The sequence below is a fragment of the Pholis gunnellus genome (genome assembly GCF_910591455.1).
Source record: "Pholis gunnellus genome assembly, chromosome: 2".
NCBI classification, from domain to species: domain Eukaryota; kingdom Metazoa; phylum Chordata; class Actinopteri; order Perciformes; family Pholidae; genus Pholis; species Pholis gunnellus.
Genome location: NC_136536.1, coordinates 14,778,657 through 14,797,939, shown reverse-complemented (window position 1 = coordinate 14,797,939; position 19,283 = coordinate 14,778,657). Strand labels below are relative to the sequence as shown.

Here is a 19,283-nt window from a genome sequence, read left to right as displayed (position 1 = left end):
GTCTAAAAATAGTATTTTCAATTTGCATGACCTCCTTCCCTGCATGGTCTAGGTGAGACTTTATGAATCTGGACCAGTGGGGAGCATCTGATTGCTGTTGCCTGTGGTAAGATTCTGGTTTAGCCTTTAAAATAGAAGGAAAGGAATACAACTTTGTGCCACCATTTAATGACGCTAAAACGAACCAATATAACTGCAGCAAAGCACAGAAAGCTAGAGTTAAACATTCGGAAATGTTTTCTACCAGGATTTCTCATCTAAGTGACTGACCTGAACCAAACGGTGCTCCACTACAGTATTCTGTATATCAGCAACAGACTTCCTCAGTATTATGGGATTGCTGCAGCCAAAGAAAACAAATACAGCTTCTGGCTATTTCAAACTTTTTATGTTTAATGTGTTTGTATACATCTTCACTGATATCCATAGCATTAAAAAATACCTTGAAAAAACCCCGATATTCTATATTGACCTCCACTGAGTGTATTATATTAGTCATATTAAAACTCCTATGGAGAAAAAAAACACAGGACAATCAAGTCTTCCTTGACAAATTGATTTGCAGTGATGTGTCTCATGTATAAAAAATATTGTTCAATACAATGTTGTCTAGTTAATATCTAACTATGTAGACAACCATGTTGCATTGACTTCATTACACTCTTGCCAACTAATCCCAGACCCCAAATGTTACGTTATATACATCAAAACTGCTTCTCCATACATAAGTTATTGCAATGCATTCACACCTCCAAAAGTGGAAATACTAAATAACTGCAACTCAAAAATTAAAATATAACAAATATTCAATGAAAGCCATGTTGAGATATAGACTAAAGCTAGGAGAAGATGCAACAGAAATAAAAGTGAACAGGATTTACATATCCGCTGTGAAACTGTGAAATGCAGTGATGGGTTTGATACACTCTGTTTTGGTCCTTGTACATATGACAGACTATAAATGTCTCAGAGATATCAGAGGGGCTTTACCTGCCAGCCCCCCCGACTGATGCACAGGTCTTAAATATGACAGGACTCCACAGTTCTCACAGTGATTGTTTCACAAGCCTCCCCCACTCATCCCTTTCTCCCAGTGTGCTCTGCATCATGACGTCTATTAAGACACAAATAATCGTAGAATCAAGTCCCCAAATTGTGGATTTTAGGTCCTGCATGCAGCGCGGCCTTCGGCTTAGTCCTTAAGTAACTCCCTCTGCAGACAAGACATACCAGTCCAGAAGTCCTGATTCTACTCCTGACATCTGCAAGGTAAAGGGGGAAAAAATCACTAATACCGATGGCTACAAAAAAAAATGCATAATTAATATGAATACAATGCCCCCAAACATTTCATTTAAATGTTCATTCAAAAACTGCCTGGCAATAATGAAACACATTTTATGGACATGCTTTTGGGGTCTTTAGACAGCAAAACATCTGTTGTCTGAAAACTTCTAATTATACTAACTATAGACAGACTGTGCACAACATTCATAAGTCTACGCTGTACTTTTCAGCCTCTCTACTTTGAGCGGAATGCTAATGCTAACATGCTAAAAATGCACAACGTTAGCATGGTAACAGGTGTGAAACATGCCAATGTTCTGACATTAAAACTTAGCTGTTAACATGTTTGGTGTTTTAATGATTAGCATGCTTGCATTTTTTACATCCACACACAAATATCTCCTTAACTCATCCAGTCTAAAATGTTAATCAACTAAGGTTATGTAGCTAAGCTACATGTATGGTCAGCTTGCATGCACACATCCGTAAAAAGCTAAGCATTGCTAACAAATGCTGAATGTTGGCTCATGGGTTATACAAAGTGACCCTGGTAACACAGGGGGGGGGGGGGGAGAAGGGAACACTTGAGTTTGAATGATTTAAAGGCTTGAGGCAAAGACTGTATAAAAGGCTTGAAGTAGATATATTGTGCTGTAGTTCTCTAAATTCAGGTGAAGTGTTAGCAATCTGCTGTTTGTTTATGATCTCAATAATTCAAATATCAAGCAGTCTGATAAATAGTAGTCTGTCCTAATTTAGGGTCCACTTACTAGCTTTTTCCATAGCATTCAACCATATGGCCTTGATTATGTGGTGTGATTGTTTGTATGTATGTACACGTGTTCAGCAAGATAATCTTCACCATGAACACCACTTTTTGAAGAGTGAATGCACAGGCAGAAATAAAAAGCTAACGTTAGGCTATAAATGCACTGCACCATGGTCACATTGGAGTGAGTTTACACAATGAGGCTCTAAAGGTGTACTCGTCGACATGATGACTGTCATCGCCACTTGTTAGCAAAAAAGCTTCAAAATTCAGGAGAGGGATATTTATTGACATTTTATTTCGTAGAACAAAACGTTAAAGTCTCTTCCGGTGTGTTAACCAAGTTGCAAAAATGTTAACTAATTTCCTGGTTTATAAATCATTGCTGCAGCACTCTATTTGAAACACGTTAGCGGCACTACATGAAAACTCAGGTGATGAAGTAGTCTGATAAGTGTCTTATCCTAATTTTATTGCAATTCCTCCAATAATTATGAAGCTATTTCACTCTCTGGAGCCGATATGCTGACACACAAGTGTAATCCCAGAAGAGAGTTGACTGTTGTCTCTGCGGTGATGCAACAAGCTAACATTCTTAACTGTTGGCTCTGACAACAACACCACGTTGCCACATCTCTGCAGCGTTCTGCATAAACTGTCCAGTGGGTGACGGTCAGTGTGCTGACCTGCATGGCCTGAAGCTTTAGTAGAGCCCGATCTCCCTCAGGTTGATCTTGATGATGACGTCAGTGACAGCGTCGAACACAAACTGCACATTCTTGGTGTCTGTGGCACAAGTGAAGTGGGTGTAGATCTCCTTGGTGTCCTTTCGCTTGTTTAAGTCTTCAAACTGGTACTGGATATAAGCTGAAGTCTCGTCGTATGAGTTCCCACCTGCAGTTAAAAAGATAATTTATAAAAAGAAGTTGGTTATAATTTACATGGAACAATCCTATATGATCTCTGGAAGACAGCTCCACAAATCTTATCATTGTGGATTAAACACACTAAAGCAAAACAAGATGTCATTAGCTCAAGCATCCACATAATAAAAATACATTTTACATTCAATGCTTATTCAACGCACACTGCCACCTTAAAACTGGGTTTTGCTGCAGAATCTAAATCCTACAGTATCCTCTAACAAAAGGAGATCCATTGTACTTTATTCAGGTTAAAAAATCGATAGCAGGATCACACATTTCCAAGAAGTTATTGCTCAGATACATCAGATAGAAATACAAAGATATTATCTGATCACATCTGACATATATCACGTTAAAACTAAATTGCTAATACACGGGTTTGTCTCACCGGGGTATTGGGGGTAGCAGATAGTGAGCGGACTTCTGCCGATCTTCTCTTCAAACAAGTCCTTCTTGTTGAGGAAGAGGATGATGGAGGTCAGCGTGAACCACTTGTTGTTGCAAATGGAGTCGAAGAGCTTCATGCTCTCATGCATCCGGTTCTGAGGAAAGAGCAGATACCCATAATAGGCCTTTTTATCATAGACAAGACATTTTGACACAGGTGAAAATAATAAAAGGAATGATAATTGAATTTCATCCAGCTGCTTTGGATTCAGGGTCTTTGAGTGCGCTCCAAAACCCGTCTTAGTGCAGGTTAGTGCCAGTTGGGCCTGGTGTCTACTCCAATTTGAAAGGCACTTAAATAAAAAAGCACATGTACCAAGAGCATCGTAAACGATACAGACTAATAAAAACATATTTTACATGGCTTTTAGTGGCTGAATCCTAATGGAAAAGGTGCTGTTGTGTCTTTGCCAGCACGTAAAACCTATAAAAGCTGGCTCACTGTCAAAACTTAAACGGACCTTTGAATAGAACAGGGCCATTATTAATGCTCTTAGTAACACCTGTGCTTTTCCTCTTATGATTTTCCTGTATTAACTAAAATGTTAAAATACAAGAAGTGAACCTAAATCACAGTGTGTGTATCCATCACTTACCATCTCCTCATCCTCAGCCAACACAAGGTCATAGTCACTGAGCGCTACGCAGAAAATGATCGATGTGACTCCCTCAAAACAATGGATCCACTTCTTCCTCTCCGAGCGCTGACCCCCGACATCGAACATCCTGGAGACACACACACACACACACACACACACACACACACACACACACAGGAACTGCATAAATACATGTACAGTGAATGTGCTCATTTTAAATTGTAATGTCAATTTAATTCCAGTGTTTTATGAGGATGAGTGTCCTCGTAAATCCAGGGCAAGACCACAAACACACACACACACGCAAACACACACGTGTTTGTGTCGGCTGCCTCTGTCTCCACCTGAGTCCCTCAGAGGCAAACTGAATCTGCACTGAGCTGTTAACAGACAACACCAATTCAGTGATTGCACATTTGCAGATCCTGAGCGGTTTTTAAAATGGGGTTACGCATGCAGGCCAGGGAGGCTATTACAGTTAATGAATCACCAATATTTATAAGTACAGGAGCTAGATGATAAAATAATGTAAAAGGAATGAAGAGATGTAATCACATTTACTGCTACAAAAGGTGGGTCGTATTAGGCTGAATGCCACATTTGTGAGTTAAAAAAGAGGCTCGAAAATCAGCACATCAATATACAATCAATATACAAGTGTAATCATCTGAGAATTATTCAATATTATGAAGGGAGCGTTATGACAACTTATGACAAACAGAAAGCTGAGGAATAGCCAACATGGACATGGATACAGTATCAATTAGGAAAAAAAGGCAAGAAACTGCACATGCAACTTATCGCATGTAAAATCAAGATTTTGTTACTTTCATGTCGTGTTTTAATTTTTCATGAGTTGGATAATGAAAAAGGAAAACAACCTCACATTCGTAAAATAAGAAGCTTGTGTGGAGTTACTGACCACAAACCTTTCTTTATTCAAATTGTATATGAAGAGCTAAAACTATCCAGTATTTATTAGAAAATATAAAAATAAACAAACAGCAAAGACTGGAGAAAAGTCAAAAAACAAATAGCACTTCGTCCATCGGAATTTAGTTCTTGACTGATTCTTGCCCCAGTGGTAATCTCTCTACGAGGGTTGGGGAAGTTAATGCAGACCACTAAATGCTGCCTTTAAAGCTTCGCAAGTTATTTTTATGGCACACCTGAGGCCAGGGCCCTTCATGCGCAGATAAATTACAGCTGTACTAACTTGAAGTAGAGATCTTTGAAGGTGAAGTGAGTTTCCACGATGCCAGTGGTCTTCACACGTGTACGTAGCACATCCTGCTGAGTCGGGACGTAGCTCGGCTGACAGATCCTGTCCAAGTCATTCAGGTAGCTGAGAGACAAAAAGCGAGTATATGAAGACGATCCCAGAGAAATACACACATCATAGTGAACATTTGCTGTTGCAGTACAGGCAGCTCCCAACATTTTAACACCACGTGGTAAAATCAGTTTATCCGAGTTTTCTTAATCAAAAAAAGACAACATGATGCAAAGAGACTCTTTTTTGGACACTTATGTCTGGTGGAGTGGGGTTGCTCTGCAGATAGACATCTAAGGACTCCACAGAATGATACTAAATATGGGCTCATATTTTGGTGCATGATAAACACCGGCTCCTTGTGGGTTGAGTAAAAACAGACTAACTCCACTGGTTCCTCTTGTCTCGCAGTGTGGACAAAGTGCACCATGACAGCTTGGCTGTTTTCAAAACAAAGAAAGCGTCCTTGAGCTACTTTCTTTCAGGGAGAGTGTGATATAAACGCTACAGACACAGAACACCACGCTTTATCCATGTCGACAAGACTGGACTATATTTAGCTCAAATCACTTTGTTTGCATTTTTTCCACTGACCTTCATCAGACAGTTGTATCCAGTGGTTGACTATCATAATAATCTGAAACCATTTTGTCCAATGAAGTGATACATGAACATGAAGTTGACAGAAACATTTTCTCTTTGTCAGTTACTCCCTCCATGTTTTCTCTTATTTCAGGAATGCAATCAGCTGTACAACAAGCTGACACAAGACCGTGAAGAACAAGACACATCTTGCCCCCATTTTTGCTTCAGTGGAAACGTTACGAGCATGAAAACTACTCTGACTCAAACGTGTCCACCTTCTAGTGAAGAGGCAAACAAGATCACAAGACCTGTTTTCTGCCAGTTTAATAGTCGGAAGATGGATGACGCAATTTCAAACTTCCCTATAAATTGTTGAAGCAGTTTCATTTCCGTCTGGAATTTTCAGTAATTGTTAGGTTGAGTAATGTCTAGAAAATGAAACTGAGCCAATCCTCAACAGAGAAGATGTTGATTATTTGTCTGTTGATTGACTGACTGATTAATCAACAAATCGTTCGTTGTTTGATTGTCCTTGAATCCCTGTGAATTCATCTGTGAGTTGAGTCGTTTAATATGCTTGCAGTTGGCATTCGGTGGGTCAGTGTCGTGGGTCTGTATGTAGAGAAGTGAATAGAGTCCTCACTATGCAGCGGAGTCGTTGAGCTGGTACTCTCGTGATCGATCGAAGCACGCCTGAACTCCGGCATCGCTCCACAGTCTCTGAATCACGCCGGTCAGCTCTGCCGCCATCACCCCTTCCTCCGCCGAGCTCGCCAGGACAAACAGCTGGCGGGCATCGTCCTGGCAAGGAAGACAATAATTGCTGTCATTGTCATGAATGAGGATGTGGCTTTTTTTTTGAAAGTCATGTTTAACGCAGACTGGATGCAGTTAACTTACCGCCCGCGTAGCATCCCCAAAATCTATCTTTAACCGGCCCATCGCCCTGATGATGGCCATGATGGACTGGATGGTGTTGCTGTACACCACCACTTTGTACTGCTTGCACTCCTCTTCTGAGTAGCCGTCTTCATGAATGATTCTGACACAGAAACAAATCCAAAGAGGTTTTGAGAGTTCAGATATATATTTGACGGTGTGAACAATGGCTTTGACAAATGTGGGAGGATTGACAGATTCAAAAAAAATCTCATGCAACACTGTCATTAGTGCAGGAATTTGAGCTTCGGTGAGCATGCAGCGTGCCTAATGTGGGAACTGGGGGAGTCTATTCAGGACCTGCCAGGCTGCAGCGGGCCACTGTGGCCATTGTTTAACATGTTATTCAAAAGGTTGCTTCCTACACTGCCTACGCCGAGTGAAATGATGGTCCCACTTTACAGTATTTCCACAAAGATGAGCCCCACAGTAACCACAGCTCTCCCCATGTTATTAAACTCTGACAAGGCTGCAGCTGAAAGGAGGAGCGAGGAGCTGTCTCTCCTCAACGTAGTAGAATAGCGTCAACTTTTCTTACAGGACGAAGGAGTTTGACATAATGTCATGTGCAGTGTTATCAGGAAGCTGTAACTTACTTCATCTGCTTTACTATTGTGCTTTTCCCAGATTCCCCAGCACCTGAAAAAGAGGCACAGTAGTTAGACGAGAGCAGCCAAAACACCACCACATAATACCTGACAGATTCAGACCCCTCTCACGTGGACGTCGGATCAAACCAGCTTTTCATAAGGGTTGAACTTAATCTGATTTAATTTAATCATGCATCACACAGTGTGCAGTATGTTTGTGTCAAAACACTCAAGAAAAAGCAGCCTTGTGATGAATTTTAATGGCAGGGATTTAAGTGGGGCCTGAGGAAATGTACAGTGTATGGATGTGAGGTGTCACATGGAGGTATCAGATGCTCACCGCTCACCATAAAATGTATACACCACAGCCTGGAGTTTAAGAGGTACAGAAACACGGCGAGGATGATGGGAAATAATGAGTAGTGTGAGAAGCTGGGGTGCCTCTTTGGGAAGTGAGAGCTTTCACAATAATGTCAATCTGTGAACTGATGACTGGCCCAGTTGATATCATTGTTCACACAAGGAACCTTTACAGTATTTCTACAACAATCGGCCAAACAGGAAACAGTTAACATGCTTCTGGCTGAGCCAGTGTTTTTCCACTAGAGAGACAATCCCAGATATCATGCTGTTCTGGGCGTTAGAGAGCAGCCTGTGGCCATAAGAACACCACATATGATTAAAAGTCTGTTTGCAATCTAAAAAAGACATCATCACAACATGTAGTGTTGACAACCAGCACAGAATGTTTCTTTATTGATAAGAAAGATTCCTCTTTTTGTGATCTCCTATTCTCCTTTAACAGAACCCCTTTAATTGAACGTCTTTAATGATGATGGACCTCATCAATCTGACTCCTAATCATGAAAAAAAAGGAAAAGCACTAAAGCCATCAGGAAGTGTCCGTGCCGGCATGTAACCCCTGTAGAACCCCAACGTGTTGCTTCTGTCTTTGTATAAGTTCAACAAAGCAGATATGAAGTGTTGATTAGCGAGCTTTAGAGTTGCTGCTCGGCAGATTGTGTTACCTTTGCCAGGCTAGCTGTTTCCCCTTGTTCCTAATGTCTATGCTAAGCTAACTTCTGGCTCCAGTATCATATTCACTGCTGCAGAACCACAGTTGGCCTCTGGGGAAATCTGTCAGCGCGATTGATTGCGCCACATATAGCCCTCCAAACAGACGATGGTAAAAAATACACAACCCAGCCAAGCTAAGATTTGAACCCAGATGTCTGTGGGGGCGAACCGGTGCTTCGCCGCTGTGCCATCCGTTGACTCACTCAAGAATCAGCTATTTTTCTTAGCTGAAGTTTAATTAAGGAGGCATGAAAACATGTGTGCACATGAAACATTAAACGTCACACTCACACAACCAGTGAGATATTATTTCCATAAACATCTGGGGTGAGTTTACACTGGCGGCAGAGCCTCCTTTTGCTTTTTATAACCACAATAATTATCAGCAACCGCCGGTAGAAGAAGTGTTCAGGCACTGGAATTTAAAATATATGGATACCTGCTTCTTTTTTAAAGCAGCCAGGGACAAGTCTGAATGAGTGACATTTTCAAAATAAGAATATACATTATCTTAATACTGTTGTTCCCCTAAAAGGTGGTGAGACACGTTCCCACTGCCAGTTAAGAATCCTTAGCAGATTCCTTTTGTCAAGGAGGCTTACAGAAGAGTAATATGTTCAGATGGCCGGCCAACAAGAATTAAATCCACAAATTCTTTGGTTAAGCTGTCACTAGCAAAAAGATTTACGACCGCTCACACAGACGGGGAGAGGAGGACAAATTGTGTTGATCCCCTTCTTCAGTTTTGTCAGTCACCAATTTTCTCATTCATGGCATTTTTTGGCTGATCATGAACCGTGGCTTCCTGGCAGTTAAAAAAAACAACTTCACAGACGCTCAGTGAGTCGTCTAAAGCCAGTCCGAACCAGGCCTCATTTAACAAGAATCTGAAATGCTGATTTTTTTATTTTTTATGAATTACTTTTCATGGTCCAATGGGAGACCATTTTAATCGGAAGAGTGCGTTGGCTCTCCAGCTTTGTGGTTTGGTACAAAGAGCAGCAGCCGAACTCCTCTTTGTTTTTTTTCCTAATAGTCTCTTGTTCCAGCACAGACAGGGAGTGGAGGGCACAGCCTGGAAAAATAGCTTCCCCCTCAACTCTGTGGTCAGAACTTAAATGTGTCCATACAACAAGATTTTATCCTGCATTGTAATGTTGCACCACCAAACGTATCGGCCTAAAGATAAATGTGTTAAACAAGTTAGCTGCTGCTGGGATTCATCTGTATCCTCCGCAAACCCATCCAACAACCACATCTATGTGACCTCAGGTTTTACTTCTGTTATTACACTCAGGGTTCGTCCACCTAAAATAGCTCCGCGCAGCAACACAACGCAATCAGGCTTCAATCTATCAACAAAACAGTGGAAACACTTTGATAAAAATCGCCTCACAGTTGTGGCTCTGAAAAGGTAGGAAGCAGATTATCTAGCATGGTTTTGTTCCGCCATATCTTTGCAAGAAAAATCCCTGCAAACATTGAGGGAAAACTCTATTTCTTTGTGAGAATAATGCAACTATCAGGATCACAAACAATCAGGAAAACATGCACCTAATGCACACACAAATTGATCACATCTGGAGATTTGCAAAGCATGAAAATCGTGTTGGTCTTGAAATGTCAAAGTTCACAAACTGTAATGAATGACACAGTTTTTGTTGAAATTCAAACCGTAATAAGATTTACAACATGGCGCTGATCAATTAAATGCTGCAACTTGTTGAGATGCAGCACTGTGACGAATGTAAAAGCTGCTTCTGTGCTCAGAATCATCCATTTAATCAACTACTTGGCACTTTTACTTGGTCCATTTATTCTGGTAACATGTTAATGTGAGATCAAGTTACAGGACGTATTCCGGTCAGTCACCCATCTCTTAAAACTACAGCATTTCGATAGCACAGAGTTTTCTTCATCATATCTTTCTTTTGATATGAACTGTTCACTATCTTTCACAACATGGGAAAAAAAAGGCAATGTCTCAACCAAAAGCTCAGACGCGTTGCATCACAATTGCATCAGAACAATGAGCTCGTAGTGCTCAGTTATTTACAGTGCAACACATTGTGGATGCAACATATAGCTGAAGCTGTATGTTCAAACTATTTTATCCTTTTATTACTTCAGTGTAGTTTCAGCTGATATGTGGGTAAGAAGTCGCTATCTATATTTAGATTTTACAATAAAACATTCCATTAAGTGCTCAGAGATTGTTATTGTGTCTGACAACAGAATGTAAGGAGCCTGCAGAGAAATACAAGGTGTTTGACCCTGAAAGGCTTGTAGTGTTGAACTTGCAGAGAATTGCCACCAAACTCTGCAGTCCCCCTCGGCCCTTAAGAGCGTTTTTGTATATTTCAGCTCTGTTTTGGTTTTACCAAATTTCTAGCTGCAGCAGGCAGTTGTTTTCACTGAAAAAGCTTGAAAAAGCCGGCTGTACACTTCCACCGGACAAAGTTAGCGACTAGCTGAAGAACATATTGGAGCATTTTGCTGCTAGAGAGCCAGATAGCTCCCCCGTGGAGAACAAAACGGAGCTATAAGAGAGTGAATATTGGACTTACACTCAGCAGTTTGCCAGAAACATAATTCCAAATACAGATTGTTTGTTGGTAACATTAGTTGTGTAAATAGACACTGTTTAACAGTTGTGTGTGTCAACATGCCAAAGTCTTTACAATATCATTTAACTGCTGCGGTGGCTTTAAAAGAATAGTAACAGAATAGTTGCCTTACACACAAAGATAACACCGCTGTCTCTCAAACAGCAGTTCCTCTGATGGGATGAATGTGTACCGGAAATGTTTCATCACATATACACCAAAAAATGCTGCCCACACTGAGGTCAAAACCTGTGACGAGAGGTTGAGAGCTGCTGGACTGGAGGCATGTAATCCCTCTGGGACATCAGTGCAGTCCACACCCACAGTGTCAGTACCACCAAAGTTTGTGACGGCAGCAAATACCAGCAGGTAGTGCAGTTACAATAGTCACTGGTCAGTACAGGCAAGAATTGTTCCAGTGAGACGACCTGACGTTAGCTGAAGGGATTTATCTAATGGCGAACTATTTCTAAAGGCCGTTAAATTACTACAGATAGAGCTGTGTTGATCGACCCGTTTGCACTGATTTATATATCTTAGTTAATCATTGAAGTCATTTTTTCTAGCAAAATGTCAAATGTTATCCAGTTTCCAGCTTCTTTATTGTGAGGATTTGATGCTTCTCCTTTTCCTATATGATGGTTACTAAATCAATCACAGCATATGTATACTGACCAGGTCCAATACAGATACAAGCCTTTACTTCTCAAAACGTCGTGCTTCCAGGTCTCAGCAGGGTCAGCGTGTCCATGCAGCTGTAGCGTTTTGTTTCTACACTGAAGTTAAACAGGCCTGCGTGAGTTACAACGTGCTCTGTGACAAGTGACAACACGTAGTCAACAAACAGCGTCCTCTGAGCACCTTTCAGCGATGCATAGCCGATAGAGAAGCTGTGAGGCAGCACAGGACGTGTTCTTTCCCTTTTATCACTAACATCCGGATTAGTAAATTATGTCAGTGCAGACATGATGAGCCACAGCTGCATTTAAACCAACTGCAGGAGGAGAGTTTGAAGTCATGAAGAAAACACTGCAGTGTAAAAAGAAAAAAACACAAACATTCATAAACTGATTTCACGGATCAAATACGCAGTTCATACCGAGCAGAAGCAGTTTCACTTCTCTGGAGGACTTCTCCCTGTCGTCCCGCAGGTTTTTGTCAATCATTTTACTCCTCTCCACCGCGGCTTTGTCCTCGGCGCTGATCGTGCAGCCCATTTTACACTCTCACACTACTTCTTTTAGTGTCGGATTGTGTGGTTTCAGCAGCTCATGAGTTGAAGGGAACCGCCGTCAAAACGAGCCCAGTGCGAGCTGAAGTTTCCCAGCCGAGAGAGAGAGAGAGAGAGAGAGACAGAGAGAGAGGGGGAGAGAGGGGGGAGAAAGGCGTTGGCACCGGAGGCTCGTCGGTCCGACTGAAGCCACAGTCTGATGCTGAGTTTTCACTGCTTCAGTCCACACACTGTACTGTCTGTACAGGTGATCAACTGCAGGATTTTAAGCAAAAACAAAAAAAAACTCCCCAAAGAGATTTAAAAAAATAAAATTCTATCCAAATCATCCGAAGTTTATAGCCTGCTCTCACAAGAACGTACTAACGGGAAAATAACTATAATCAAAAATACTTTAAGTAAAAACTTGTATGAACAATCACGCGCAGGTCTACAGTCCACCGTGTTTATAGAAAAACTAGAAATAACAATCACCAGATTTTTTTTTCCCTCAAAGACTGTTGCTGCTGCGCAGTCGCGCGTTCATCCAGCTGATCCAGCTGCAAACCAAGTAAAGGGCACTGGAAAATGAAAATCGATGCGCCCCACGGGGCTGATGGGAAATGTAGTCGCTTCTAAACCGTGTGATACGTGGATTCTGCGTGTGTAGCCTAAATAATGCTCAGAGTGGGACTCAATTTGATATGATCCCCACAAGATTACTTTAACTGACCTTTCACGTAGTTTAAAACAGGCCAAATGCAGGTTTTCTCTGCAGTCTACACCCGTTTACAGTCATAAGTGGAGCAGGAGTTTTGTGTGGTGTACGAGCGCCCCCAGTGGATTTACAGCTGAAGTGCAGGTGTAGGTTTGATCGCTCTAGTCTGCACTTTACTGCTAAAGCAGACTCAAACAGTACACTTCTCCGGTGAAGATGTCAGGTTCAGTTTCGATATTTTGTATTCATGTTAAATCTCTTTTGATCCTGGTCGTCTTATTACAAACTAGATCTGCTGTTGGATCCAATAGCAACTTAGAGTCTACCGTCTTAAAGCAAACATCTACATGAACTAGACATCAGTGGGTTTCGTGTTGTGTCCCACACTACTCTGAACTTACCTCGCAGTATTTCTGTCAGACCGTGAACTCGTCTGCAAGTTTAAAGGTTTGTATCACACATTTCACTTGACGTCATGTTACTTGAGAGCCTTTCACAACAGGGGATTATATTGTTTTGTTCTTTCCACACTGACCTTGTCATTGTATTTTCACTATATGCAGGGTTTTTATCCACCTTCTACACATCAGTCATGTTTACATATTGTAGTCGTTGAGCAGTAGATGCAGCTTTCTGGTGGACCATGCAGCCATGAATCATACTGGAACCACTCCCTAATAAGGTGCTCTTATGTACTGGTTTTATACATTGTACCTATCGGCTTTATTAATAGTGAATGAATAACTTACTAATGCTTCATAGACCATTTAAAATCCATTAATACGAACACATTTTGGACTAACAGAAATCCTATTTACTGACTGGACCAGATGACTTATCCTAAATCTATTCATCAATAATTTATTTATTAAAAAACAAAATCACTACCAACATTTATGAACACATTATCTCAAGATTGAAAGGATTGAAAGCAACAAAAGGGACTTTTCACAACCCCAAATTAGTTCTTGTTAATGACATTAACTACCTATAAACCATTTCATGACATGATTTATTAATCATTATTAAAGCCGTTAGTTACAAAGTATAAACTCATTTTTAGAAAGTGGTTCATACAGTAAATGTAAATCATTTATTGTTTGAGGTGTAGATTTAGAAATGTAATGTTATTTAAAGGTTGCTCTGCTGACTGGCTCATTAATTCACATAGTCACTCCGTTTATAGAGACCCACTAAACAGTAGGTCTTTATTTATTGCTTTATGTCTTTAGGTGTAACAATGATCTCCGTCTTTGCTTCTGTCTCTTGTCTCCTCCTGACGAATGAACCCATCAGCGCTGTCATCAGCACCAGGTTGCCAAGGCAACAGCTGATTTCACAGAAGTCAGGATTTAAGTAAGTAACAAATTCATGTGTTTGAGTTCATCTGGGATCCAGCGAGGCATCGTTCTCTCACAGCTTTTCTTGCTCTGGGAGCCTCAAACCCGTCTCAGATGATCGCAGCTCTCTGTTTATGCGTTTAGTTTATCAGAAGCACACCCGACTCATCCGCTGGATGACTGTGTGCTGCACCCGGTGGCCCCCCCGGGGTGACATGATGGTGGCATCTGTCCTTGAGCCCTTTTGCTGGGCGTGTTGCAGCCCTTTACAAAGGTCAGGCTGTTTGAACTGTTTCTCTGCGCTGCGGGTGGCGCCCTCCACGGCTCAACATGAAAGCCATGAGTCACTCTGTCCGATTGGGAGCAGCACAGGAGCGGGTATGAAGTGGGATAATCAGAAAATAGAGGAGGAGCCCGGATGCTGCTGAGAGGATGGTGGAATCTGTGATTTTTCTGGTGATAAACAACCGAAGCTATACATGCCAAAGCTGAACATTTATCATAACCTAGATATTAAATAAACGGAATGCTTAGGTGATCTTTGTGGCATACATTTGCACAATCCATAAATAATCTTGCATTCCCTCCTATTTCTATTATTATCACTAGATTTCAGATCCCCAGTGTTTTTTTGTTGCATTAAGCATTTTAGTTGGGGTGTAATTACATTATGTAGGACCTGAAGTTGTGCTCTTACCACCTTGGTCATTGTTTTGGGGTGTTAATTATTGAGAATTATTGTGACGTCCATTACGCCCCCTGACAAGCTTCAGCATCCTCCAAAGTCTCTCCTCTTTCATCCTGTTCTTCGTGCTTCATTTCACCTGCGTGACGCTGCACCACCTGCCTGCAACACACACCCTCACACATGCAGCCAGAGGGCAGGAGAGAAAGAGATGATTGACGGGATTGATCATGTCATAGATGCTGTTATTGATCTGAAAATGTCTGGTAAGTAAATATGACAACACCCACAACACTCAGGTTAATGTTCTTGCTGTGTCTTTAATCATTTAAACTGATGGGTAACTAATACACAGGGACATCCTAACAAGAAAAACAAACCTTAATAATGAAGAATCCAAACAGCCAACTCAGGTACAAAAAAAGAGAGGAAAGGGGAAATTAAATAAAAATGTTTTTTTTAACATTTTGACTGTATTGATGATTTACAATGAAGAGGAACTGAAGCTGACAAGGTCCATGGATATTCCCGAAGCTGGGAATATTATCTGCCATTCACCTTCAGAACAGCTTACTTCTCCGTCCGCATAATCAACAGATGGTGGCAGAAATAGAGCTTAAAGCATTTAATCAGATTGGTCGGGGCAATTTTGCTGCTACGGTAACGGAAATCCAGCTGATTGAATGGTGGATTCATTCAACATAAGGGGCTTTGTAATGACCCCGGACTGTGTGAAAAAACGTATTACAACATGATGATCAATAATGCTCAATGAGGAAGATCTCAGATTATCTAAAGAGATTAAACTACTCTTGTTCCTGCACGCTGGTGGCTATTGTGTTGCATAAAATTGAATATTAATAATTCTTATACTAAAGTATTTTTTGAAATTACTAACAAAAATAAAAAAAATGCATACATACAGATCAGTAAGGATTACGGAAGGGATTTCTTCATGCGCTCACTGTTGTAGTTGATTCAATTTGGGCCTCACAATACTGCACCATCATTGTGACACAACATTTTATAACAAGATGACACGACGACCCCATTTGAAAAACAGTCGGCAACAAAGTCATATCACAAGAAGTCATACTTACAAAGGGGCCTTTTTTTTATTCTGACTCCCAGGAAAATATGAGCCTCCCCTGTACGCCTTGTGTTGGGTGTCTTGTGATCATGCCAACACTCTGTTATGAGGCAGTCCAAAATAGATAAACACAGCAAGTAAGAGCAAGTATAAAAAGAGACAAAAAAAACATGTTTGGTAGGAGATTTGTGCCTTGTAATTTTCTTTGGAACGTTTGTCACTGCTCGTGTGACTTGTGCAAACTGTTTGTATTCCACCTGAGATCAGAGAGAGTATCACCAAAGTCTTCCATTATGAGGCCAAAGGCAAAGCTTGCCATGTGTAAGCATTGTCTCACCTGTGTGCTGCTGTGTAGCCACAACAGGCCTGGTTGTTTAGAGCACAAACACAAGCACACCCACACTGCTCCCGTGTTTACCTGTAAACAACGCAGACATTACGGGTTGACGGGGACTGGTCGCGATGTCCGAATCTGTCCACATTCAGCCTCGTGTCAACAAACTGACAGTTTAACTGTGCTGTTAGCTGGTGTTTTTGCAAAGCTTCAATCCTTAACACCACAACTGGCAAACCAGTCACAATGTTTTTCTTTGAGTGGAAGGGGGTGAAATCACGAGTATACCAATGTGAGATGATTTTGGCGAGGAGGTGATAATCACAAGACTGAGAGCAGATAAACATGATAATGAGCTCATGGAAAATGCTTAAAAATATGCTGGTGTGTCAGCCTGTTTATTATAAATACCATCAGCAGCACCAGCTGTGAAATGATCCATTTTAACACAATGAATATTTCAAGACGATTTAAAAAATGGCTCTGAATAATCACTCCTTTCTACTGGGAAAACAGCCACATGTTTGCATTAATTCCTTGGTGGTATGAGGAGACGTGAAAGTGGAATAAATAGAGAACCTGCTGAATCACTGAGTCAATTGGACTGATTGTCTACGGGCTTCTTCAAGTCTTAAAACACAAAACACATTTTGTCCGATATAGTAGAAACAAAAAGATTGGACATACAGTATTTTTCATGTAATTGCAGTGATGTGTTATGACTAATTTCAAAATGAGGAATTAATGAAGAAATGCATATCAAAACTAACAGTTCACTGAGCATTTGTCTCAAAACTGTCTTTTAACGGCTCTTGTAGTTTTTCATAAACTGTGGAAACTGTGTTCCCCCTGAAGTTTTGCATTCCCAGAGTTTCAGCACTTCTTTATGTTAACGTGATGTTTGTCATTTCACTGACCCGTGATCAACAATGGTTTAGTGTCCATCTGCTAACACCACACAGAAAACAGCCCGACACTGTGTGGCTCTAAAAACATGTAACGTGACTGTTGGGGATACGAGGAAGGTGATTTACACGATATATTCGTTTTTTTCTTTCTCTGAAAAGCTACACAACTTAAATTCCTTAAACACCATGTTTTGCAGATAGGTAGTTAATTTAACACATTATAGAAAATATGAATGAAACTAAGTACATTTATTGGATAATAGATGGCAATATCGACGGTACATGAGAGGCAGCTACAGCTCTGGTACAGTTTTGCAGCAGTTCTCTGATACATGCAGCTCATTGTTCAGCTGTTGCCGCTGTATGAACTCTGAGGTTTCCTCAACGATCTGCCCTGGGATGTGGAAGTCAGCTGGCGTGTTCTGCTGAACAGCTGATTCCTGATGGCCTTCAGTCTCTGGCTCCTCTGGGCTGGCTCGGCTGTGAGAGTTGCAAGGCTCCAGATTGCATCCGGTGCCCTGAAGGAACTGCAAAAAGTTCTCCTCAATAGAGGCCTCACGGCTGGGCAGCTGCTCTCCTTCGCTGGGCCCAGCCCGCTTGAAGAGGCAAGCCAGGTGGCGGCCCAGCTGCTCGCGAATCTGCCGGTTCAGGCAGCCGTAGAAGAAAGGGTTGGAGGTGAAGCAGAAATAGCCAATCCATGTGACCACATCCTCCAGCTGGGCCAGCGAGGCGGGAGAGGTAGACCTCACAGCCGAGTAGAGATGGAAGGAGAAATATGGCAGCCAGCAGCAGAGGAACTGGCCTCCCACTGCCACCAGCACCACTGCAGCCTTCCCGCCGCTGAAGGTCCTCTGAGGGGTGGTGCGGGCACCAGTCCCACCGAGGCTTGCCGCCATGGTGGAGTGGCTGCTGTTGGACTCGGACCGTTGTCGCGGCGTATCCATCCAGGTGGGAAGGTGTCCGTGCTGCATGGCTGCAACTCGCGCCACCTTGAACATGTTGCAGTAGACCACCAGAATGATCAGCATGGGGCACAGAAAATAGATTAAAGTAAAGAAGACCATGAAAAGCAGCCGTGTGATCTTGCCTCCCGTCCAGTGGAGGGAGCAGTGTCTCTGACCGGGAATGAGAACGGAAGGAGTCCCCACAGCCTGGTTCGCCTGGAGCAGCCATCCCAGGAGAGGCAGCAATGACATGATAACGGCTTTAATCCAGATTCCCACCAGAACCATCACCACCACCCCCACCGTCATCTTCACCTCGTGACGCATGGGGTGGACGATGTAGTAGTAGCGCTCCACGTTGATGGCACAGATGGTGAGGATGGCAGCACTCACTAGACACACACTCAAGCAGAGGTAGCTCCGACACAGCGCCTCGTCCACCAGGATTCGGTCTGAGAGCATCCCGAGAGGCATCAACACCAGCGCTGCCAGCAGGTCCACCAGACACAGGTGGAACACGAAGGCAAACTTGCGCAGCTGCGGCGTTTTGGTGATGACAATCATCACGGCCAAGTTCCCCACGACTGCTAGCACATCAATGATGAGCATAGCACACAGCGCCAAGGTCTGGTTCAGATCGACCCCACCTCGGATGCTGGTCACGTTAGAGATATTCGGGTGCAGTGAGGCTGAAGATATGGGGAGGTCGAAGAGAGAAGTGTTCCAGGAGGGGCTCGGTGTGACAGGACGCTCCATGAGAGGATGGGATAAGGAGGAGAGAGTCCGCTGAATTTCACGGGCCCATCACCCATCCTCCCCTGTCATAGGGTGTCACTGAGAAGCTCAGGCGGGGGTGTCTGTCATGGCAGCTGGAGCTGTGCAGGCCCTGAACCCCGAGAGACTTTAGCCTGGAGCTCCGCAGACAATTACAGAAATTTTCACTCAATTCCTTCTCT

General features: G+C 42.3%; 2 protein-coding genes across 2 annotated transcripts; both read right to left on the bottom strand.

The window, feature by feature from the left end:
- Window positions 1-374: 374 nt before the first annotated feature.
- On the bottom strand, window positions 375-12,783 carry gnai3 (guanine nucleotide binding protein (G protein), alpha inhibiting activity polypeptide 3). Its single transcript, XM_079172979.1, has 9 exons — window positions 12,198-12,783; window positions 7,422-7,464; window positions 6,787-6,928; window positions 6,530-6,687; window positions 5,245-5,373; window positions 4,026-4,155; window positions 3,371-3,524; window positions 2,743-2,950; window positions 375-1,262 (listed from the first exon to the last, which is right to left on the bottom strand). The coding sequence occupies exons 1-8, from the start codon at window positions 12,313-12,315 to the stop codon at window positions 2,760-2,762; spliced, it is 1,065 nt and encodes a 354-aa protein (XP_079029105.1). The 5' UTR covers window positions 12,316-12,783; the 3' UTR covers window positions 375-1,262; window positions 2,743-2,759.
- A 4,893-nt stretch (window positions 12,784-17,676) lies between these two features.
- gpr61 (G protein-coupled receptor 61) lies at window positions 17,677-19,083 on the bottom strand (the record flags this gene model as incomplete). The annotated part of the gene is made up of 1 exon (XM_079182120.1): window positions 17,677-19,083. The coding sequence occupies one exon, from the start codon at window positions 19,081-19,083 to the stop codon at window positions 17,677-17,679; it is 1,407 nt and encodes a 468-aa protein (XP_079038246.1).
- Between the last annotated feature and the right edge of the window lie 200 nt (window positions 19,084-19,283).